The following is a 24,781-nucleotide window of genomic DNA, read 5'->3' on the forward strand; positions in this document are numbered from 1 at the left end:
TACAGGCCTCAGTGAGCCTTCTTCAACTGACCAGAGTCTTGGCAGCACACACTACAAGGAGAGAAAATGGAATAACACCTTTTTTTTACTAAAGAAAAGGCTCCAAAACCAACTTAAACTCCAGGTGAGGTTTAAGAGACCCCCACTTGTCATAGAAGTCTTCTATTTAAATGCAACCACTGTTGTAATGAGACCTGGATGTAGTTGTTAAGCCCCTAAACTCTGTTGACAGCTCTATTGACCAACAGCAGGTTTAATCATGGAGTGATTCGTACTCAGTACTGGATAATTTACCTTAAGATTTATAATTGAATAATAAGCCGGTAGTTTAAGGGGTTTAAGCTGACATTTGAGATCCTACACATTGGAGTAAACAGCATTTTGATCTAGTGCCTTCTTTCAACATGCCTAGTTTGCATAATGTATGGGTTTAATAGGCTACTCTACCTGTATTAGGTATAGTTCAATGCTTTTTGTGTAACCCCCTTGTTCTTTTTTGTAGGTTTGCTCAAAATGTGTGGCAGCATGATGACTTTGAGAAGCTCCAGAGTGGCTGCCTTGCTGCTGCTGTCTGCACACTTGCTGCAGGCATCTGCCCTTCCAGCTGCGTCTTCCTACGAGTTTACAGCCTACAGGATGCAGCAGTACAACCTGCAGCAGGACAAACGAGGTAACATCCCTTCAGATCCCTTACTCTGTACAGTCTCAGGCAAAAAGGTAGTAAACTGACACTGGGGCAGTACCCCTTTTGTCATTAGGGTGGTACCCTAAAGGTACATCTCAGTACCTTTAGTTGGATCATAATCCATTGAAGTTATATTCTCTAAGTTGTATTAACTCCACACACCCCGTCTCATCTCCAGGCTTTTTATTTTATTGTTCTGTTTTAAAATATTCGGTTATAAAAAGGTACAAATATGTACTTTTCACCTGGAAAAAAAAATGTAAGGTTTACAATTGGACCTAAAACCACTGTTGTACCTTTGAGGGAACATTTGCATTGTTGGTACCTTGAAGAATAAAATAATGTACCTGCACAGAACCTTTCTAACAGTGTACAGGCACAGCACACAGGGAATTATGAGTCCGTCTCTGTGTTGGAACATTATAATGCAGTTTAAAGGGGATGTATACACAAGTGAAGAAACTGAAAACCTTTTAAAAAGTCTGTTATAAGTCACTGTTTAATGCACAACTACTGTTTATTTGCTGAATTTAACATTAAAAGATCAAATACAAAATGTGCAAATGTTATAGCACAATTTATATTTGATGTTTTATGTTTTTCCAACACGTGAAACTTTTGAATTTGACTGTTTATTGTTTAAAATATAACCAAATGTTTCATCAACAGGTTGTCGAGGTGCCATCGTAGTGGCCGAGGCTCGTTCGGCGGATGACACAACTCTGACCCGTCGCTGTGTGATCATGAAGCTGCCTGACTTTACAGCAGAGCGCTACCTAGAGGCCAAGAGGCAGAACGCAGCGGCAGTGCTCATACTGCTCCCCCAGAACATCTCTACCGTACCTGAAGACGTCATACAGGTGCTGGCAGATGACATTGCACTCTGTTACATGATTTTGATGCCTTTAAGAAGCACTGTTTCATTTTCTTTTACCATTTCGTAATCCAGCTTTGAGCGTCTATGTTTTTGTTAAGGGATTCTGACATTTTGAGGTGGAAGTAAACAGCCCTGCAGCTACAGAACTTGCATCATAAAATTCCAAAGGATAAATTGCTCTCTGCCTTCAGAATGAATGATTTAAGAAGTAAATGTGATCTCTCGTCCTCCAGGGTTTCATGGTGAGTGAGTCAGAGGCTCTGAAAAAGGAGACCCTCATGCCCGTGTACGTGGTCCATGAGGATGAGCAGCTTCTGTGCATGTATGCAGAAGTGAAGCTGGCCGCAGCCACCAAGTCTGCCTCCATTCTGGTCAGAGGTGAGAGGAGCCAAAGTAGAAGAGAAGAATATCAATTTTTAGTCACATCCAGTTGGAGGTATCAGTCAGGTAGGTATAGGTGTAGCTGCAGTCGAAAGGTAGGATACACCTGAATCAATGTGTTTTACCTATTCAGACATTACAATCTAGAGGCTTCCAGTGCTTGAAATTTGTGTCTAAGACAAATATAAATACTACAGTTGATAACTCTGTATGTAAACTGTTTTGCCCCCAAGAAGTAGTTCTGAACAGCCAGCCAGCAAGATCTCAGATATGCTGTTGGAAAAGCATCCCAGGTGGCTGCTCATGGAGTTGCTTGAAAGAATGCAGAGAATGTCAAATGTGTGCAAAGCTGCGTCAAGGCAAAATAAAAACATATTATTATTATTACTTATTATTAGAAAGAATATTTATTTTATTATTATCATTACATTTAACATTTTAGCATTGCCCCATATGTGGTATTTCATAGTTTAATGTAGTCAGAATTATTGTAAAATGAGAAAAATAGTACAAATGAGGAAAAACGTTCTGATAGTAGGTGTGTCCAACCTTGGGACAAGTGCTGTATATTGTTGCTGTCAAACAAAACCTTGTCTCTCCATTTTTGATGATTTAAATTTTTTAGCAGCTTCCAGCTCTGTAACAAGAAAAGCGGCTTGTGCTTGCAGGTAAAAGTAGGAAATGTGGCTTTACTAGTGTGAATACAATCAATACTAGTGGTTAGTAAACATGCATGGTTCAAATCCAAAATTGGCCACATAAGAATGAACATAACATAGACAGGAACGGGTAAGCACAATTCAAAAAAAGGTATAGGCAAAAGGCATAGTGGATAAGTCCAAAAAACACTGGAAAAAACACATGTATACACATGAAGGCAAACATACACAGAATGGAACGCTTAGTAGCTCGAGTGAAAGAAGCAATACCTTGCAAATAAATAAACTAAAGCCCAGGTTTAAAATAGTCATATGACAAACAAGACACGTATATCAGATTAATATTCAGGCAAAGGAGACTGACGATTGGCTGTGGATGGTGGTGTGACAGTCACATCATTTCATTTGCAAGTGGAGTGCTTCAAAGAGTCAGATCCAGAGGGGTGTGAGACAAGCTGGGGTTTATTGCTGTTTATGTCAAATGTTCATGAAAAATGGCCAAATAGACAAATAGGAAGTCTAAAATCTTGTTATATTAACTTACTTAAGCTAAGCATGTTTTTTCCTTCTCCTGTGAAGTTTGTAGATTTTTCTTTGAAAAATTTTAAGATATGAGGTTTTGTTCTGACAGTGATTTCATATACAGTGTACATACAGACTTGTGCAAAAGTTTGTACACCCCTGGTCAAATGATGCTGATTGTATAAGTGCATATAAGTTAACACATCATCCGCTGGGAACAAATTTAAACATCATTTTTTGTGCAAATGAAGAAAGAAAAAAATTAAAAAGAAAATATATATAAAATGTGCCATAACTTTATTATTTTCATTTCAGCTAAAAGTAGTTCAGAGCAAAATCACCACACCACAACACGGCTTTTTGTAACAAAATCATTTGCCTGTTTTTTTGCATTAAGATTTCGCTTAAACGATTTTGAAGGTTTTTTTTTCAATCAGGGCCTTTTTTTATTTAATCCAAATTCAGCAGGTAAACAGGTAATCATACAAAAAACATGGAATTTGACCAAATGTATATGTGTTGTCTTATTTCTGTGGCAGTTCTTCGCAGTATGGTCACAGCCACTGCCTTCCAGATACTAGTGAGCAACAACTCCCCCATCAAGGCCATCACTGACAATTCCATCATTACATTAGAGGTGAGCTTGACAGCCTTAACTGGCAACTCCATCCCTTAAAGTATCACTGTTTGACCTGGAATTGAGCCTGCCAGTCTCGCTGATTGATTGCTTTGTTCCAAGGGTGTACTTCCTGGAGTCGGAGAGGACCCACCTACAATCGTGATCACTGCCCACTATGACTCCTCTGGCCTTGCTCCAGTAAGTCTCAGTCACTGAATGGATATGTTTTGAAAAATATGTGTGATCTTCATTTCTTTGCTACATCAACTTGTCTTCACTCTTGATCTCTGGTTCCCCTTTATGTCTGTTCAGTGCATTTAACATTCATGGGCATCATAAAATGATTACGCCTACATTGTCAAGCTCTAAATGGACTGCTTTAAGCTAGTTGACCTTTACAACCACATGCAATCAGATGTTAGGAGCATTCATTTAGCTCACAGTATCACTTGTGGAGATGAATTTACCCCTCAGCATTGCTTTGCACTGCTGATTGATAAAGCTATGATGATGCTGTTATAATCTTGTTAACTTGGCTCATCATCCATTAAATAACAGTAATGTACTTTCATTGAGCTTTATGGACTCAGTGTCTCTGGAATGATTGAAATTATAGGTCAGATTAAATCTCCAGGTTTGTGATGAAATCAGGTCACTTCATTGCCCCTTTGGTCCACCACTGGACCAAAATGAGTTATTCACTCTTATGAATGAAAACTCTGATTTTTTCCTTATTTCTTTCTTTTTGTTCTTGTGTGAGATGTGAAAGTTGTTGCAGGGCAGATTCACCAGCCTGTCCAGCCATATAACATCTCAGCTGCCCAGACTATCCACTCAGGCTGCTTCTTTCCAATTGCCAACACATAAATTCTTTTTTGCTAGGAAGACTGTGGTTAAATACCCATAGGTATTGGTGACCTTCTGAGAAATTTGATTGCTTTTCTTGTTGGTTTTACTTTTCTTGGTCCTGCTGAGTTGGGCTTAAAAGTCATTATCTTTATCCTTCAGCTTTTCTCAGATCATTAAGCCATCATTTAATGAATCTTTTAAACTGTCCAATTAAAAATATGAATAATAAATCTCTAATGGATTAAAGGTCTGAAGCTGATTCTACACTCTTGAGCTTCGTTGCCAAGTCTATCACAGTTTGACACCTAATGATTAAGAATTGACCTCACACGCTGTGATTCTATTATGCTCTAAAAAGCAGAACATCTGTGTTAAATAGGACTTTGTGTATGTTTGTTTATGGCTCTGAACCTGTTTGCTGCTCAGTGGCTGGCATATGGAGCAGACTCCAATGGCAGTGGGGTCACTGTGCTGCTGGAACTGGCTCGCCTCTTTCAACGACTCTACAGTGATCCTCGCAACAAAGCTCCGTAAGCTGACGGGCTCTTTACAAAAGCAGGAAAAGGATAAAACCCAATAGTGTGTTCTTAGAGTTGCTGCATGTAGTGAGGTAGTGAGAGTTTCATACAGCCACCATATGGTTCCCCTTCAACAAGACACTAACATTCACTCAAACTGCTACCCAAACTCACCTCAGCTGCCTTACAAATTTACTTCTCATCAGCATAAGGAGACATAAGGAACATATCTCCTTTAGCCATGAGCATGGCTAAAGGAGATATGTTAAACAGAAGATAATCCACTTGCATATATGGCAAGATAACTCTAGGGTCTAAAAAGATGTGTGGCTGTCATGAAGCTGTTCCTGAGAAAAAGAAATAGCCTGAAAAAAGACATTTTGCATTAGAACACTGGATATCTGAGATATGAAGTAAAGTTTTATGGACCAGGGAAGTCTTTATTTGTAATTGGGATTAGTTGGATAGTAAAAAGTAGAAAATTTAACATCTAAGATTGAATTTTTGAAAGTTTCCAAAAAAGAGAATTAGCTTATAAATAGGCATGACCTGAACTATTTATACTTGGTTATTAACAGGTATTCAAGTATTTAAGCATAGGCTTGCAGATGTGGCAGATTTGCAAATGAGGCTTGTATCCTTTAAGATTATGTAAAACAAATATTCAGTCCAGCATGTCTAAACCAGTGATGTTCAGTCTTATCTGCAAAGGGCCAATGTGGCTGCAGGTTTTCATTCCAAACATGCAGAGCCCACCTGATTGTACTTGCTTAATCAATTGCAGTGGTGGACGAAGAACACATATCATGTACTTGAGTTAAAGATACCCAAAGTAAAATATTACTCCAGTAAAAGTAGAAGTTCCTCCCTTTAGACCTCCACTTGAGTAAAAGTGCAAAAGTATTTGCCTTCAAATGTACTTACATATCAAAAGTAACATACTAAAAGATTAATTAACTTAATGCAACTTAGTTACAAGTTTAAGTTGAATAAAAACTTGCCTTAATCACAGATTCATAAATGAGTTTCCTTTACTATATTGCATCTGTAGGTCTCTGTTCATAAACATAAACTAGCCAAAACGAATATACTATAAAATGAAAGTGTTTGTATAAATTCAGAAAAACACACATGCCAGTCACAACTGCTTATCTGTACATATTTCTATATTGTGGTCTATTTACACAAAGTTAGGTTAGTTCATCATTTATGTTGAATAGACTCTCCCAAAATTTTGCACTGCTGCACTGACGTTGAACTGTGTTCTTGCACTGGGTAGGTTTGTCAAAACAAAGTGCCCACTGTGCCCTGATTGGTTCATGCTTAAGTTTTGACATGTTAGATTTTTATGCACACATAAACCAAAAGGAACGAAAAAATGCACAAAATGTAGTGGAGTAAAAAGTGAAATATTTGACATTGAAATGTAGTGGAGTGTGTAATGGGGAGCGAGCAGGTGGACGCATATGCGGAGATAAGCGACGTTTATTATGGGCAAATCCAGGGTCATTGTTTAAACGGTCCAGGTTCATGTAGCCAAAACGGATTGATCATACATAATCATACATTGATCAGACATAACAGAAACCAGAATCAAACATACAAGCAGAACAGTACAAACAACAATACAAAGACCAGCAAAGACAAAAGGGCAAACACAGGGCTTAAATACAACAGGGACAACAAGAGATCACACAGTTGGAAACACAGGTGGGAACGATCAGGGGTGGAGTCACTAAACAAGGGAGCAGGACTACAAAACCAAAACAAAGAACACGTGTGCTAAACCAAAACACAACACAAACACATGGACAGGACTGAGAGGGGCCAATCATGTCAGAGTGAAAGTAAAAAATCACCCAAAATGGAAAAACTTCAGTAAAGATACACAAAAAACTACTAAAGTACAGTAACCAATTACATTTACTTAGTTACAGTCCAGCACTAATCAGTTGGTCAGTCTTTAAAGAATTAATCATGTGTGTTCCTCCTTTGTTGGAATGAAAACCAGCAGCCACACTGGCCATTTGCAGATAAGATTGGACACCCCTAGTAGTTGACTAGTAGTGTATATAAATAAACAAGATACAATGAGTAGTTCTGATTCACATGAAAATTACATACCATTAGTACTGAATCAAGTACATCTTGTAAATGTACCTGTTAATTTTGACCTTTAGCTTGTTTTGCGGCTATTTATAAATTTAGGTATCACCTCCTTTTCTCCCTAACTGGTGGTGGGAAATATAATTTCCTTGGCACCAAGCGCTGGCTCGAGGAAAATATGGACCATGCAGGTTAGTCATTTATTTGTGACCCTTTATTCACCATAGCATCAAAATGACTATTATATAAAATGGACATCATATAATTTTGCTGTGACCTAAATGTTACTGTTGGATAAGGCTTATGTGTTCATGGCCCAGCAGTGTGCTGGACTACTTTAGCTCATAGCTCTGGAAGTTTTTTCCAAATGTTTTTCAGTAGGCCTACACAGTCAGTCAGACACGCACAGACAGGATGGCATGTGTTGTGCATTTTCTATTGAAATGATTTACCGTTGTCAGGAGGGCTGTAGTGTTTTGTAGATATACTCTGCTCATGACTGCTGCAGAATTGGAGATAGCTGTTATGGCTTTTCATTTATGATAAGAAAGTCTGCCTGTCATAACAGCCTCGCTCTCCTGTCCTGTTTGCCGTAGTGCTGGAGTCACACAACAAAAGTAGCAAGCTGTACAAGCAGCACTAGAGCAGGACATTTCTTTCTTTCTTTATCTGTGTTTCTCCTCCACGCAGAATCCAGTCTATTGCATGACAATGTGGCATTTGTTCTCTGTTTGGACACTCTTGGCTCTGGGGATGAGCTTTTCCTGCATGTATCCCGACCTCCAAAACCAGGTACCCCTCAGTATGGCTTCATCCAGCAGCTGGAAGAGGTGAGAATGAAGCTCAAGCCTATATATCACAGTGTTCTCATAACTAGCTGTTCATTTACTCCATAGATGCCATTGGCATATATGCATTCCATCGTTGCAGGTGATCTCCTCCAGGTTTCCATGGGTGAGGTTTGGAACTGTGCACAAGAAGATCAACCTGCAGGTCCATATGGCAAAAATTACACAATATTTTGTCATTTTTTAGAATACATGGTGTGTAACCATGTTTTGTTTTTCTGAGGTTTGCGAACAAGTATGCAATGGAAGAACAGTAGTGCACATTAATGTTGTTTTATCCCGCATGTAAACACACTGACTAGCTTTTTATCATTGCTAAAGCTTGGCCTTTTCTATCTCAGAATGATGCAGAGAAACTTGTTCATGCATTTATTACATCTAGAGTTGATCACTGTAATGCTCTTCTTACTGGACTTCCTATTAAAACAACATATCCTTTACAGCTCATACAAAATGCATCAGCATACTAAGAAAAAAGAAAATAGATTAAATAAATCCTCTTTTGAAAGATCTGCACTGGCTGCCTGTACTGTTCAGGATAGAATTTACAGTTCTGCTATTTATTTTTCAGGCTCTAAATGACCTTAAAGTACTACGCTTACATCACAGAGTCTCTATGTGACCTTGGATCTGCAGATACTGACCTTCTGCAACGCCTTCTGTAAAATACAGAAAACATGGAGAGACTGATTCAGTTATTCTGCTTCTAAACTGTGGAACTCAGTACCACCTTTTCTTAGACAGTCAAGCTCAGTGCTTCACTATTAAGAAGCACCTTAAAACGTATCTCTTTAATTAAAACGCTACAACTCATTTATCTATCTATCTATATAGTTTGATCTGTCATTTTCTTATATGATTCTAAACTAATAGTTATAATTTCTTGTATTACTGCTAAGCTTTACCACCTATCTGTAAAGTGTTATATAGAAAAGATTATTATTATTACTAGTATTAAGAAGGACTACAGAAAAACTACAAGTAAATGATTTATTAATTAACAATTTGCAAAAATAAACTATCAAGGGCCCATCCTGGGTAAAACAAAATTGAGTTTGATGTAGTATGTAAACATTTTTAAACTTCCAAAATGTATTTTTTACTCTCCTTTCCATTCATCCCTTTTTTCCCTAAAATAATTCAATGTTTTTGTCATGTCATGAAAAACTAACACATTTACATCTATCTAACTATTTAGCCTACAGCATCTTAGCCACCCACTCATGCTGAAGTAATAAGGACTGTTTCAGCCTGGATGGTTGTGGATAAGGCGCAGAGCAGGGCAGCCAATCAGAACAGAGCTCATTTATAATTACAGGTCTTAAAGGTGCAGTAACAAACAGCCTGTTTAATTCCAAGGTATAAAGAGAGGCTTAAAAACGGTCCTGTAAAAATTAATTGTGACAAAACAAGCATCATTAATAGACCTTGTGGAAAAAATTCATCCATCCATCCATCCATCCATTTTCTAAGCCGCTTCTCCGTCAGGGTCGCGGGGGGAAAAAATTCAATACAAGAAAATGTAGGCTATGGGCCTTTAAGTCTAAAAACCAATCAAACAACTTATTAAAATAAACTAAGCCTTAATCAACTGTCAGAGTCATCTCCTCGTTACTACACAGTTTATGCAGTTAACATACTCTGGTTATTTGATCCATTTGTTTATGATATTTGCAGTTGTTCAGTGCTCTAGAAGTACTGAGATATGTTACTTTGGTCGCTCCTACATGCAGGAGTCCACAGTAGCGTGGGAACATGAGCGCTATGGCATGAAACACATTCCTGGATTCACCCTCTCGCACCTGGAGGACCCCAGATCAGAGCGCAGGGGCTCCATCCTCGACACCATGTGAGAGTCCAATTCAAATAGAGCAGTAGTCTGAAAACCTAGAATGTCAGTTACTCTGTCTGAAGACTGTTTGCATTGATCTACCACACGTACATGCAGGTCGCAAGTGGACATCAGGAAGCTCAAACGGAACACGGTCATTATTGCTGAGTCCTTGGCGCGTTACATGTATAATCTGTCGGACAAGGTGAGAGAGCTGCTTCAGTTATTTTCCACTCTTTTATCCATTAAGGGACCATATCATAGAAATACTAATTTCTTGTTTTCTTAGAAATCAGTTTAATGTACTACGTAAAGTTTTGACCATTCTCTACAGTACAGTTTAGTACAGTCCACACAGTCCTTATATGGAAACAAAGCCCAAAAACAGGCTGTATTGAGTTCATCATGGTTTTGATGTCACAACCAAGAACGTATGTACATGTGACCATGCATTCAGCTCACAGCAGTTTAGACTGTTGTATTGTGTATCATTGCAGCTTTCCAAAGCATCCAGACAGCTGAAAATAGTGTCTGAAGCTTATTTATTCTACTGTTCCTGATGATTTCAGTGAAAACCTATCAGACTGCTTTCAAAATGAGGCACCATACAGGCCAATAACATCACAACAGAGGTCATTTACATATATCAGTCTCAAAGGCCTATTAACAAAAACAGCCTGTTGAATTTTAAGGGACAAAAATGTTGGAAAATGGTTACGTAAAAATAAATTAGGACTGTTTTTTGTTCATAAAACCAACAGTATTGGTTTTGAGGAGAACTTTTGGTACTTTGATTTACACAAAACATGATAAGTCAATTTCATAGAATAGGCCATTCTCTGTTTGGAGTGGGAAACCATGACACAAAGGTTGCAGGGCTTAAAAGGATACTGTTATATATTAGGGACAGCTCCAAAAGTCAGTATGCACATTGACCCAAGATGAAATCTCAGGACTCTTATTTTGCATTTTTACATAGTATTCTCAACTCTATTAATCTGCTTCCTTTGGTCAGGGCTCATCAGAGAGGAAGCATCTCAAGTTAATTAAAATATTGTCAAAATAGTGCAAAATATAAGTTTTATTACTGATTTTAAACAGTTGCACAAGGTCACCTCCTTTTTGCATATATGATAACAGTAGAAGTTAATGGATGTATTTAGATCATTTAGGTTTTGGGATGAAAGAAATAGATTTTTTAAAAATGTATCCACCTGAATTCCCACTCCAAATGGAGAATTGCCCAAATACGAGAAAAGCATAGAATATGCTCTATTTCACATACTCTGTGTATTACTTGCCCTGCGATGGACTGGTGACCTGTCCAGGGTGTATCCTGCCTTCCGCCCGAAGACTGCTGGGATAGGCTCCAGCACCCCCCCGCGACCCTGACGGAGAAGCGGCTTAGAAAATGGATTGATGGATGGATGGATGTGTATTACTATCTAACTGGTACTATGTGTCTGTTTTCTTATGTAGGGTTCTCCAAAGGAAATCCAGGTTTTCAAGGGCAGTTTGGTAAATAGATGTTTGTGAAAAACAAATTTTTCTGTTATTGCGTAACATAGCAGGCTGATGTGTTCCTCTGTCTCACTGTGTGCTCATTCATTTTATTACATTTTGTAGGACATCCTAGACAGTCGTTTGTCTGCGCTGATGAACATGTTGACATCTGTCCCACGAGCCACTCAGTTGATGGACAAAGAGCCACAACAAACTCTCCTCATCAACAGCTTAGAGCAGGAGTTCAAACGCTACCTCCAGCAGGTCCACAGACACGCTTTCCGTCAGGACCGCAAGTAAATACACACACAGACACATAAACGTATGCACATATGTGTGGAAAAAGGACATCTGTGAATGAATTGGTTGGGTTTTTTTTTTTTTTGTCTAGGGATCCTGATGTTACATTCTTTGATCAGATGAAACAGCCAATGATGATGTACAGGTTAGAGATTTTTCATTTTTGAAGTCAGTCTGTATTTCTTATCACTTCACTAAAAACAATATCCCTATAGCCTATTACATTTACTTGAGGAGGTAAATCTGCAATCCTTATGTATTTTCAAGTCTGACAACAATCATTTGAATAATACTAAAGCAAATATTTTGCAGAATCCAGAGCTTCTTTAGTAATAGTATTCCTGTTCCAGTTCACTTCATGCACTGACAAAAGCTGCTAACAGACTCAGCAATGCTCCGTGTTGTTATTGTTATTGAGTGTAGTGCCTGTTGCATAATGTTGATATCCATATCCAGGCAATGAAATTTCAAGCTAGGCTAAACATGGTCATTTTGTTGGAAATCACATTTATGTTTTATTCCATACTAATTAAATCACACAGCCTCTCCTAATAAAATTAATGCCTGCTCAAATAGAGCTTATGTCTTACTTTAACTATTCTCCATAGGGTGAAGCCTGCTGCATTCGATCTGTTCCTGGGTGGCTGTATTGCAGGCTACTTAGGAGTAGTGTACTATGCAATTCAGGTTTGTGCCATGGTTGTTCCAAGTGGACCACTTTCATAGACCGAAGTACATACTTTGTTTGAAGCACTATAATTTCTTTAGCCTCAAGATGACTGTCCTTTCTTTACAGAACTTTGGGAGCCTCTATACAAAGCTCAAGGGTACAGTGAAGAGCAAGCAGCAGTGAGAACAGCTGCCCAGTTTGCCAAAGAAAAATACTCAAATATCCTTCCAAAGGCAGAGATGGAGAAAAGGCCACTGAGGATGTAGTGGAATGTTTTGAAAGAGCTGTTTTGGAAAAGAAGTGGTTCTGCAAGGCACAGAGCTTTGCAAGGCTTTGTATTTTACTTTTATATGTACTTTAATAATTAAAGATGGTCCTGATTGTTATTGTCATTGCCTTTATTTCAGTACCAAACCACTGACCACTGTTTAGAAGTGTAAGTAGGTGATCTTTTTGCTATAGTATTCTACAATACTATAGAATACTATAGAACCGCTGTAGCAGAACTCATGGGTTAATAATGGCTCACTTAAAGGGAAACACAATGCCACAGTAAGAGTGAACATAAGCTTACACGGTAGGCCATAAATTGTGCTGTCAAGCTATCCATCTCATGTATCGGGCTGGTTCTCACTAGATTTGTAGCAGAATAGACAGTGTGGCCTAGTTTTTTACACACATTGCCTATAACATATCCAATTTCTAATCCTTCATATCAGATTATGATCCTTTTATTTATTTAAATAACTTCTGCAGAACTCTGAAATCATTAATCATTTGGTAGTTGGCACCATGCCCATATTAGTAACTCTAGGCGCGTTTTCCTCTGTGGGAAAAAATGAATAGCAATTTTCAAAAACCAAGAATGTTCTAAAGCTGATGCATTTTGCTCTGTATACACTTTTGAATACACTCCTGAATGAAACTGGATCTTCAGAATTATGAAGTTATGTAGTTAAAATATGAAATGGGATAAAGTACATTTAAAGCTGTTCCCTGTAGAGAATGTCTTCGTCTTTTTGAGTCAACAAAACATGTAAGACAAGTAAGTCTGATACTGTATTTCTATGTCTAATACTGCACATCTACGCATATTAATGTACTGTGATGTTGCTGTAACAACAGCAGCTCCTACTGACACATTGCTGGCTTTTGTGGAGTATTTTGCTAAAGTTTCCAGTGATGTTCAGAGGACAGATGTATGTAGAGCAAAACACACGGACCTTCTGTTTCTCACAGGGCACAACAGAAGTGTTTGTTGAGATTCCTTTATCATAGTAAAACATGATATAATTCATGTACCATATGTTCATGTTCATTTACACCACCGTTAGCTTGGCACTAATTTAACACTGCATATCCAATAGAATGCTAGCAGAAATTAGCATTACTGTACTGTAGTGTAGTGTTACACAGTAACAGTTACAGAGTAAAGGGCATAAAAATACTTTGGCCCGAGTATGTCTTTACTTCACTTATGGCACTGACAGTATAACATGTTATTAACACTACTTATAATGCATTATAGTAACAATTCATAATGTATAATAAGCATTCATAAGCCATTGTAAACATGGCTATAAATATTTATAAAAATGAATTACCCTTTATAGCCATGTTTATAATGGCTTATGAATTCATTATAACACATTATGAATGTGTTTATAGATGCTTACAAACATGACATTCATACAAAGTGTTACCTACTTTTCATTGCTCCTTCAGCTTTCCTGTATTTCCCAAGTGGATTAAAGTAGCTTACTGTTTGATCACAGTGCTTTATTTACAGGCTGTAGATAGAGATCCAGTCAGACTCCATCAGGCCCCAGTGGGGGCAGGATGTGAAGTCCCCACTCATTCTGAAGACTTGAATTATTGATGGACAGAAGCAGAGTGGCCCCATGGCACTCTGGCCTCCAGGGGGCTGAACCATTGGAGGCAGGAGAGACTAGAAGCTGCTGATGGATGAGTGACCTGCCAAACAACTGTTCTATTCTGTCTGCCTACTGAAGCTTATAATACACAACATGACTGCGCTTCCAGAACCTTCACCTGAGTTATTCCTTATGATGTGATTCACTGCGTCATTTAATCTGTAATGTGATTAGAGGAGCGAGAGCAGAGCTTAGCATTTAGGGTTCCGTGTGAAGGGTTTGATGTAATATGTTAACAATGTTAGTTTTAAAACTAATGTGGCACAATACAGGGCACCCAATCAGAACAGAGGTGATTTACATATATCAGTCTTAAAGGCACAGTAACTAAATTAATCAGTTTTATTCTAAGGAATAAGAGAGGCTAAAAAATGGTCTTTACTGAATAAATTATGATTGTTTTTTGGTATATAAGCCCAACCACAACTGGACCTCAGGGATGAAAGTAAGTCAAGAAAAATGTAAGCTATGACTCCTTTTGAGAGTTACAGGCAACTGCCTTATCTTTTTTGTGTTGTTATAAATCACCTTGTTGTGAAAATGAAAAGCAAGCCAAGTGAGCAGCAGACTGGACACTGGCATAAAAGCCAAAAAGACTTATGATTAGTGCAGAGAAGGAGCAGCAGGGAGAAAAGAGGCTAGTAGTAAACACCATAAGTGTGTGGAAGCGTGTCCTGGGTGGTGGTGTGTCAGACAGAGGGAGGCGGAGAGGTCCTAATGAGGTCACCCAGGTACAGTACACGCTCAGTGCTATAGAGACCGGCTCAGTCAGAGTGGTCAGGGGAGATGGCTCCTCAGCTGCAGCTCAGCACCTACTCACAGGAGTTCAGCTACCCGGCCCAGGCCAAGACCACCCAGCCTAGACCCACCTCTGCCCACCGCAAGAACAACCCCCACCCACGTCCGGTAAGGACTGCCATTCAGCACCACATACATTGCCAGTCAAAACTCTGGAGATACCTTATTATTTTCTCCTTGTTACTTTTAAACTGGGTAAGAAAAAAAAGAGTTTTGTCAATGTAAAACAGCCTTTAACTAAATAACTTTAACTTAATTTGGGTATGTTTCTTAACATGTTTATGAACGTGTCATGGTTTGAAGAGTAGGTGCTGTTGAAATAATGATCTGACCGTTTTCTTTTCCAAACTACTAGTTACAGTACATACTGAAACTCTTTTGAGAAAAAAGGTGGTTTAAACAGCTGAAAGGTTTTAGTGCTGAGGAGTGCTGACCTCACAACTAGAGGACAAAATATTTGGGCTTTAGTGTTATTCTCAAGGTAGCAATGTCACAAATGTTGTCAGCAATATTTACGTGCCTGATATTGTTTTACTCAAAATAAACCTGTTTTTTGGTTATGTTTCACTTTTTAAATGGCCAGGATTTGTCAGCCGGTCACGGCTATTCACTCTTTAAGTTTGCATTTATCATTAGGAAGTAATAAGTATGGGATTTTATAAGGTTTAAGGCAAAACTGTAAACTGACACGCTCGTTTGTATCAAAGATATTTCAAAAAGCTAGACATCCCCAAACTCTTAACAGAGAGAATATCATACTGTTTAGAATGGATAAAATCAATGGTGAATCATGAGCAGGATAAGAAATTCCATGTTCAGTCTTTAGACCAGACCTTAAAAATCCAAGCAACTGGCTTAGCTTTTGTTTCGTCATTTATTTGTTTATTTATTGTCCAGATATAAATAATTTCTGTGTGAGGATGACAAACAAGCCTAGTGACAAACTAGACACTGGCACAAAAAGGACAAATGATAGAGATATATTGATTCCTTATAGGTGGATAAAATGTATTGCCATAAAATGTGTCTCCTTTCCATAAGAATATTATACTGAGTTTCAAGGCCAGCACAGTTTTAAACATTTTATTAAATATCATAAAGCTTGATCTTTAACTTAAGCATCAAGGATGCAATTTAGGAGTCAGGCTTTTAATTGTTTCTTGGTAACAGAAGGCTGGATTCTCTTTACTGATTGTGGATTGGGCAGTATATTATTGTAGTGTAGCTTTCTAAGCTAAAATAAGAGACTACTTTATGTTTATTTAATTTCCAGTGAGAACTGCCATTACCTACAACTTATTAACCTCTTAACCACCAAGGCTCATTACATACAATGGCTTATTGTTCAGTAAGTGCAAGAACTTATTGTTCAGTAAGTGCAAGAAAGTGCAAACTGGTTGAGCTATTCTGAGGTTAAAGAAGTGTAATAAAACTTGGGGCCTGCTGGTGGGCCCATGACCTTCTAAGGGGTTCATTTTGCAGCATTACGAATAAACAGAAAACATATTTAGCAGAAAATTACACAGAAGTCCTAACAAATGAATATAATGTCTATCCGTTTATCAATTTTTAACATTGATAAATGTTATATAATGTTATATAACATTGCCTTTGATTTCAGATTTCAAAGAAAGTTCAGTCATAGAAGTTGGCTGCATTTTCTGCTTCTCACAATCAAAACAAAACAAAACCAAAAAGAACCACATTCAGTGATGTTGAGGTCTGGACTTCGGGGTGGTCAGTGCATCGTTCTGACATCACCAGCAGCTTCTTTGTTTGATTTGCAAATGTTATTTCTTTTTGTCAATTTTCTTTTCTTAGTAAGGGATTCTTGACAGCTACACATCCTTGTAGATCCATAGCCTGGAGTTGTCTTCTTATGATGGAAGGATGGACAGAAACATCTGTGGATCTTCTTCAGATCTGATGCAAGATCCTCAAAGATGACAGTTCATCTGGTTGTGGTCTACCAGGTCGTGCTCGGTCCTTAAGAGTCCCACTTTCTCTATATCTTTAAATCATTTCTGGATTCTAGTTTTAGAAACCCCTATTTTCAACCCATTCGTTTTCCTTTGACTTTTCTTATACATTATATTTTGAAATCTTATGAAAAACTTGTACTTAATAGCTGTATTGACTTTAATTTAGTTGAGAAATCGACTTGTCAGTTCAACCTCAAAAAATATGTTAAATGATGCTTTGATCAATGTGATATTTGGAGTTGAATAAAATTAGTTCAACTGCTTGTTACTACTTGAAATATTTCTTTAGGTTGAACTGACAAGCCATTTTATACAGTGTGATCTTGGACTCACAAAGCTCTGCACGTGTCAGTGATTAATGTTTTATCTAATGTGTGCAGGTAAGATCAGATAAACACAAGAACTTCAATAGAAAATGATGTTATGTTGTTGGATGTGCTTGTACTTTCACCTCATTCTTCACCTGTAATCCTTTAATAGTGACACAAGTAGGACTCTGGCCACTCATGTTAATTAGCCCATCTCTGTGTCCTTCACTTTTCCACTGTAACCAAGAGAGCTGTTAGTAAAGCCACATCTTCTCAGTGATCAGTCTACTAGTGATCATGAATGCATGTGGTAAATTAATAAAAGATTGTGATTAATATTATAGAAGATCCACTCTTGCCGTAAACAAACATCCTCTCATTCAGAGAAACTGATTGGTCTGAACAGACGTTAATTATTCATCAGTTTTGGGAACACTGTACAAAAGGCACATGAAGCTTCACATCAGGCTACATCCTGCGCGCCTCATCCAGAACGGGCTCCAGTTACCCACAGAGCCACTGATCACTGTTTTGAGATCAGGCCACCCTTGTCTCACTTAAACCTCTCGCCATGTGGGCAAACAGCTGATGCCACACTGGGTCACTGTGTGGGCCAGCTAGGTGCCAGCTTGGCTGAGGAAAGGTTTCTTGTTTCCTTTGCCCCATTGTCACCCAGGACTTCCTGTTGCCAAGGAAACTGCAGACAGGATATGGACACAGGCCGATGTTTCCTACGATTGCCCCTCCAAACAACGCTCCTCTGTTTTCTCCAGTCAGACACGTATCCGTCCAGTGCACAGGTACATCCAGCCCACAGCACCTGCCACTCGTACAGTGATGTGTGGATTTGATGTATATTTTAGAGGTAAAGTTGTTCAACACCATCCAAAGGTCTGGAGTCTCTTTTGTAATCTGTATTATAAATAATATAAAACTAATATATAGATGAACAGAAATATTGACAATTTAGATAGAGAAGGCTCCATTTATTATAACTCAATGAAAAATAATGTTATAATGAAATTAATATCCAGAGTATCTTGGTGGTAATCAAATGACAAAAAAAGACTGTGTATTACTATTTAATAACATTGTTGTTACTATTTAATAACACTTATGTGTTAATAAATTTTGTTATTGCTATTATACAATACCCACCAAGCATCTTCTCAGTGACAGAAACTGACTGGTCTGGATGAATGTTAATTGTCCCAAAATGCTTGTGATTAACATTGTGCAATAACTTATGAACTGCACAGGCCTCATCCTACTGCCTATCTCTCCTCATCCCTATCTAGATGGCAAAATTCCACAAATGCAGCCTGCACTGAACCCATCGCACAGTGATTCTCAAGCAGCAGAAGGTACAGGGCCCTCTGCTGGCTGGCTACCCAAACCACAGCCAGCTAATACCACCAGGGTTCACCAGTCTCAGGGCTCTGGCAGGAACATGCAAAGGTGATACACTGTACTGATATCTGTTCCCTGGCTTTGTTCCCATTCAGTGCATTCATTTCAAATTCGCCAGATAGCTCAACTACCTTTAATGCATACTGTTATTTTCATTTCTGTAACTCAGAACGTGATTGTGATGGTGATTTGTTGCCCTGCTGAAAAAATTGCACAGACCAGCAAGTATTTCATGTTGGTCTAAGCTGGTTTATTTTGGTTTATGCTGGTCAAGTGCTGTTTTTACTACCAGGGTGGAGTTCCAAATGTACAATCTGAACAACCTCTGAAACTAAATTTTGCAAACCTTTATGTTAAAATGAGATAGTTTATATTTATAATGCTGGGTAATTGCTTAATATGTGCTGCACCCTCACAGGAAACTCTCGAGCAGCATCCCCCCTATAAGGCCTTTCAAACCACAGCTTACATATTCCAGGCCCCGCTCAAAATCAACTCCTGATTCAAGGTATCCAAGCAACCTACATGTGTAAGATTGTAATGTAAACTATGTTAGCACAAATCACTGCATATGGACATTTTTTATGAACTTTAAACAGCAGCAACTTACTTTGCAATATTCTGACAGCTTTCTCTTAGTATAAAAATTTGTTTTATTTTTCACTCTTAAACATGGTGTTTTGAGACTAATGCATCCAAATGCCAGAGATTAGCAGATTTAAATCTCTGTGTTTTGGCTCTGCAGTGGTGGGTACAGCTGTTTCCATGTGGTGAAACCCTACAAAGCTGGACACTACATCATCCACCCTGAGTTCATGTCAGAGTGGCTGCACTAATCCCTGCACTAAGGAGTGTTGGCCTTACTGATGTAACCTCATTTATGTCATTTGATCTTCTACCAACTAATGAAGGCGATCATGTCATCAAAAATAAACAACTGAGCGTGTCTAACTTGTAAATACATACTTGTTTGAATAAAACTGTTTTGAGAAAGGGCTGTGTGTGTGTTCAGTAACTGTTTCTGTCTCTTTTTCCCAATTGTTCTACAATGTGTGAAGTGTTATGTAAGCATTTAGATAGTCCACATTTAGATAGACCACAAGCAATACAAGAATACTGATATTTGACCCAGGAATTCCAACTGATTCACACTTTTCTGTAACATCTACAGATAATAATAATAATCATTCACCGTTTAACCCCATAAAATCACATAAAAAAAAACTTTACACATCTTTGCACAATACGAATTGATTCATTTGAACACACATCAAACTCACTCGGTCGTCGGTTCAATGGAAGTTGATTCAATGAATCGCGAATCAGTGAATCGTTGAACGACACTTTTGTTTTACTGAAATTGACCGTTCGTAGGAATCGATTCGGTAAACGGAATCGAATACATAAACAACTACATTTCCCAGCATCCCACAAAGCGACATCTGTTAGGCTCCTCCCACATCCAAAACATCCACATCGCCAGACGTCATTTGAACTCAACTCGCTAAGTTAGAGGAGCTTGCGAGGGTAGCTAGGTAAGTTAATCTCCCTCTGAACGTTTTTATGAACTATATTTGGTCGAAAATGTTAATTGTCTTCGTCTCCCACCTCTTGTGTGGAAGAACCCGGGTTAAACTTAGCGAATGACCCGCTGTCCCGGGGACACTGCGCTGTTCTGTTGTCTTCCCTTGAGCGACGGTCTCTCACTCACGACGACTGCTGTGAACACATAGCAAGCTCGGCAAAACAAAACACGAGTCAGGCTTCTCGTTGTTTGTCGGGCGTAATAACGACATAGGTTTACCGACTGTGCTCACAACCTTTCTGGCGTCCTCTCCCTTCCTCCACACAGGTCTGTAGGGTGTTCTTGACTGTCCCTCGGAGGACTTTGGTAGCAAATATATTAACGGTTCAAGACTCTTAAAGTTACACCTCACTGCTGCGCCTCTGCAGAACAAGCCTGCGTGGCTGAAGCCCCACAGACGTGTGAGTCTGGCGCTTATACGCTGTATTATATTTCATTTGTGCTAATGCTGTGTCTAGTTTAGTGCTTAAGTCAGCATAAAGGTATGCGGCTGCCTGCATTTGCCCAGACCTGGACCTGTACTAACACATTCATTTTCTGGAACACATTCAAATGCTGGAAGGAAAATTGGGTAAAACCAATCTGAACTAGTTAGGTTACAAACAGGAAAGGTTATATCAGGCACTTACTGATATTCCCCTTAGAAGGGGTTTTATAGTTTTAGAAAGAGTTTTGAAACCCCTGTTTGTGCCATACAGAACCATTTTCTGTTCTGAGGACCTTAAACAGGGAATCATTTTTGCATTCAGACGGTTCTTCGAGTTGTGTTCTGCACTCTTAAAAAGATGGCTCTTCAAGGATTTTAGCAAAGAATGGTGCTATGTAAAACTGAGATCTATCAATGGGGCCGAAGTGGAGAGAGTCACTAGTGTGAAGTTCCTCGGCATACACCTCACTGATGACCTCACCTGGTCCCTCCACACCTAGATCTGCCCGTCAGCATCTCTTCTTCCTGCGTAGGCTCAGGAAGTTTGGTCCGCCTCCTCAGATCCTCACCAACTTCTACAGATGCACCATAGAGAGCATCCTCATGGGCTGCGTTACTGTCTGGTGCAGTAGCTGCTCTGCCTGTGACCGCAAGGCCCTTAGAGGAGTGGTGAGGACGGCAGAAGCCATCACAGGCAAAAAACTACCAGCCTTACGGGACATCTGCCAGTCTCAGGAAGATCAAAAAGATCTGGTCAGACAGCGTCACCCAGCACTCTGCCTGTTCACCATCCTGCTATTAGGCAGGAGATTTCGCAGCATACAGGCTAGAGCAACCCGGTTAATGAACAGTTTCTACCCACAGGCTGTCAGGCTTCTGAACAAGCTGTGAAGCTGTGGCTCCTTCCCAAACTATCATTTCACTCAGTCACTCTGTCAGTATTATTATTAGATCATATCACTGATATGGACAATAACACCTTAACGCTAAGTCACTTTAAAGAACAATAACACTGAGTCACTTAAGCCACTTTAAAATTTATATTGTCTCTATATTTTGTGTATATTTCTCCATATTTTGTGTATATTTCTCCATATTTTGTGTATATTTAATATATTTCAATTATTTTTTTTTATATTTTACTTTAGAGTGATTACCTGAGCCTCACCACAAGCATGTCTGTGCATAAATGTCCTGATATGTGCAAATTACAAATACACTTGATACTTAAAAGTCTATAGAACCATTTCATGCTCAAATGGTTATTTATTGGCATGGTGAAATGGTTCTTCAGGTTCTATGGTTTTCCATAGGGTTTTCCATTGTTACAATGTCAAGCTTGTAACCATAGAAACATCATTTTTGCTGTTATATAGATCTGTTTTCTAAAAGGTTCTTAGGACCTTTAACAGGAAAACAGTCATTTTGGTGTTCAGGTGGTTGGAGTTGTGTTAAAAAAGAAATAAGATGGTTCTTGAATGATTTTTTTTAGTACAAGCAGTGGTTTTGTGTAGAGTTTTATACAGAACCATTTCATGGTTAAATGGTTATTTGCAGGGTGAAATGGCTCTTCAGATTCTTCAGGTTCTGTATAGAACCTTCTTGAAAATGGTAAGGGAACTTCTAATGTTACCATGTCAAGCTTGTAACCACAGAAGCACAATTTGGTGCTGTATTGATCTGTTTTCTAAAGGTTCTGAGGACATTAAACAGGAAAAGAGTCATTTTTGCATCCAGATGGTTCTTTGAGGTGTGTTCTACACTCTTAAAATTGTGGATCTTCAAGGATTTTTTTTAGTAAATGGGATAGTTTTATGTAAACCATAAGTTCTTTATAGAACCATTTCATGCTTAAGTGTTTTTTTGTGTGGTGTATTGGTTTTTCAGATTCTTCAGGTTCTGTATAGAACCTTTTAGATCTTCTGTTGTTACAGTGTCAAGCTTGTAACCATAGAAGCACTATTTTGGGGGCATAGACCGATTTTCAAACAGCTTCTGTAGCGATCGCATGGTTCTAAATGGAACCATTCCCTTTACTAAAGAAGAACCACTTATTTTAAGGGTGACAACAAATTCAAGGGCAGCCACTGCAAATTACAGCTTTCATACAAAATGGTTCTTGAGGTGGAAATTCCTGACGAGGTTAATCTTTTGAATATTAACCCAGCTGTGGTTTTAGCTCTCTGTGCTATTTAACTCAAAGCCGGTTCCTGGGGTGGAGATTCCTGATCAAGTTTTTAATCTCTTAAATATTAACCCAGCAAGGTTGTTTGGTTGTAGGTTGGTTATTAAAAGCAGCGCAGAGGACTATGCAGTCATTTCAGATATAAGAAGAGCTTCTGTGTCTGTGTGTATTTGCCTGAGTGCAGCAGGTCTCACACTAGGACATTTAAACAGCTTGGCCTCATGCTGAAGGTTCATCATGTGCCTCTCCTTGCCCTTCAGGCAGTGCCTTGTTTTGGCTTATTGAATTCAACTTTAATGTTTCGCTAAGACAGCAGCCCCCTGACATTATGGGAGTAATATAGTTTACAAAAGTCATTGTTACTCCACTTTGTATTATTTTATATATTTTGCATTCTGAGTTCATTCAGTAATTCATTCCTAATGCAATTTTTAGCAGAACAGTCAAACATCTCTGATTAATCTCCATGTGTTATTTCTGCCTTTCTTTTTTCACAGGTTTGGAAAGGATGCTGACAGAGGCAAATCAGATCTCTGGGCAAGGAACACACGCAGTTAAAGGTTCCATTTCGCTCGTCTTGAGCAATTCCTAACCTCTTCCGCTATTGGCAATGTAATGTCGCAAATGAAAGCACTGCATTAGTTATTGTCCACAGTGCACTCTTTAGTCATTTGCCTGTCAGTCCTACTTGCTAGTCTCCAATAGAACATTTCACAGGTGAATGAAAGGGACAGAAACACAATGTACCAAGTAGTACCTGGAGGAGCAGGAGGCACTATTACGGATGGAGTGCCTATTAAGAAAATAAACAAGGAAAGCCGTCCACTAGTAGGTGCTGGAGTTCTGGGGCTGGTGCTGGTTATAGCTGCAGTGACAGCATGGTGTTATTACATTGCCTCGCTCCGCAAAGCTGATCTGTTGAAGACAGAGTTGTTGGATCTCAATAAGGATGGCTTCCTCATCCGCAACCAGGCTGGGGGGATCGTGTTCAAGATGGCTTTCAGGTTGGTGATCATGCAATATGCATACAAATCACACATTTTTTATTCTAAAGCATTGTTTGTGCTTATTATTGTGTCTACCATAGCCTTTAATTTAAAGAGAACACCTTAATAAATCAGAGTATTTTAAGTAGGACAGGGAAAATGCATATTATTGACATACTGTGGGTGTAAAAAACACATCTGAAAATGGTAAATCAACCTTAATTTTTGGAATATTGTATTTTATATACTGTATTATTATAATCAATTATAATAATATTCACTGAATTCTGCAATTGTTTTGCCCAAACATGATTTCTGTACAAGAAGTCAAAAAAACAAATGTTGTACAGTGTACAGTACAGTACAGTACAGTGTCTTTTCTGAGCATCTCATTTGCTTTTGTGGAGACCACTGGGGGGGGGGTTGGAGAAATTTAAAGCTTTATTAGCTTTATTCTCTGTGGTATATGTGGTTTGAGATGCAGCTGATAATTTTCAAACGCCATTGTGTTTGTTATTGTCAGGTGACTGGGACAATGGAAACAGATTTTTCAAATAAGTGATAGTCTTTCACCATTCTCCTTTATCGATCCATGTCCATGTTTCCACTTTTCCAAACATACAACAACAAAAGTGATGTTTAGGGATTTTTTCACATTTCTTTTTTTCCATCTAGGCTTTTATGTGCATTTTCAAAATTCTCATTAAAGAAGTGAATTGAAAACACTCTTGTGTAGATGTATATATTAGGACTAATAGGAGTCAAGACACTTTAAACACATAGAATATCAAACTGAAA

At 38.6% G+C, this 24,781-nt stretch overlaps 2 protein-coding genes and 2 long non-coding RNA genes across 5 annotated transcripts in view; 3 read left to right on the plus strand and 1 right to left on the minus strand.

Moving 5' to 3' along the window:
• On the plus strand, positions 1–12,754 carry zgc:109965 (uncharacterized protein LOC619266 homolog). The gene is made up of 17 exons (XM_017714937.2): positions 1–124; positions 503–670; positions 1,355–1,545; positions 1,796–1,940; positions 3,664–3,761; positions 3,864–3,941; positions 5,019–5,122; positions 7,319–7,407; positions 7,907–8,046; positions 8,147–8,209; positions 9,798–9,913; positions 10,013–10,100; positions 11,375–11,413; positions 11,522–11,694; positions 11,790–11,843; positions 12,307–12,385; positions 12,495–12,754. The coding sequence occupies exons 2-17, from the start codon at positions 514–516 to the stop codon at positions 12,549–12,551; spliced, it is 1,671 nt and encodes a 556-aa protein (XP_017570426.2). The 5' UTR covers positions 1–124; positions 503–513; the 3' UTR covers positions 12,552–12,754.
• Positions 11,638–24,781, minus strand: part of LOC119265404 — an 18,663-nt gene continuing 5,519 nt past the window's right edge. The window contains exons 2-4 of the long non-coding RNA XR_005131632.1: positions 23,591–23,598; positions 20,609–20,612; positions 11,638–11,649 (exon numbers count right to left, since the gene is read on the minus strand). This is a non-coding gene — a long non-coding RNA (uncharacterized LOC119265404). The remainder of the gene's footprint in view (positions 11,650–20,608; positions 20,613–23,590; positions 23,599–24,781) is intronic.
• Positions 18,758–19,732, plus strand: LOC119265405. The gene is made up of 3 exons (XR_005131633.1): positions 18,758–18,848; positions 19,219–19,308; positions 19,546–19,732. It is a non-coding gene; the product is annotated as an uncharacterized LOC119265405 (long non-coding RNA).
• myorg (myogenesis regulating glycosidase (putative)) overlaps positions 20,256–24,781 on the plus strand; it is a 7,514-nt gene continuing 2,988 nt past the window's right edge. Inside the window, exons 1-2 of one of the 2 annotated variants that reach the window (XM_017714951.2) lie at positions 20,256–20,335; positions 23,495–24,001. In XM_017714951.2, coding sequence (XP_017570440.1) covers positions 23,739–24,001 — 263 coding nt within the window. In that variant the 5' untranslated portion in view covers positions 20,256–20,335; positions 23,495–23,738. Of the gene's footprint in view, positions 20,336–20,704; positions 20,787–23,494; positions 24,002–24,781 lie in introns of those variants that run through there. The other variant, XM_017714967.2, reaches the window with a different exon arrangement.

The sequence above is a fragment of the Pygocentrus nattereri genome, chromosome 16 (assembly GCF_015220715.1).
Source record: "Pygocentrus nattereri isolate fPygNat1 chromosome 16, fPygNat1.pri, whole genome shotgun sequence".
NCBI lineage: Eukaryota > Metazoa > Chordata > Actinopteri > Characiformes > Serrasalmidae > Pygocentrus > Pygocentrus nattereri.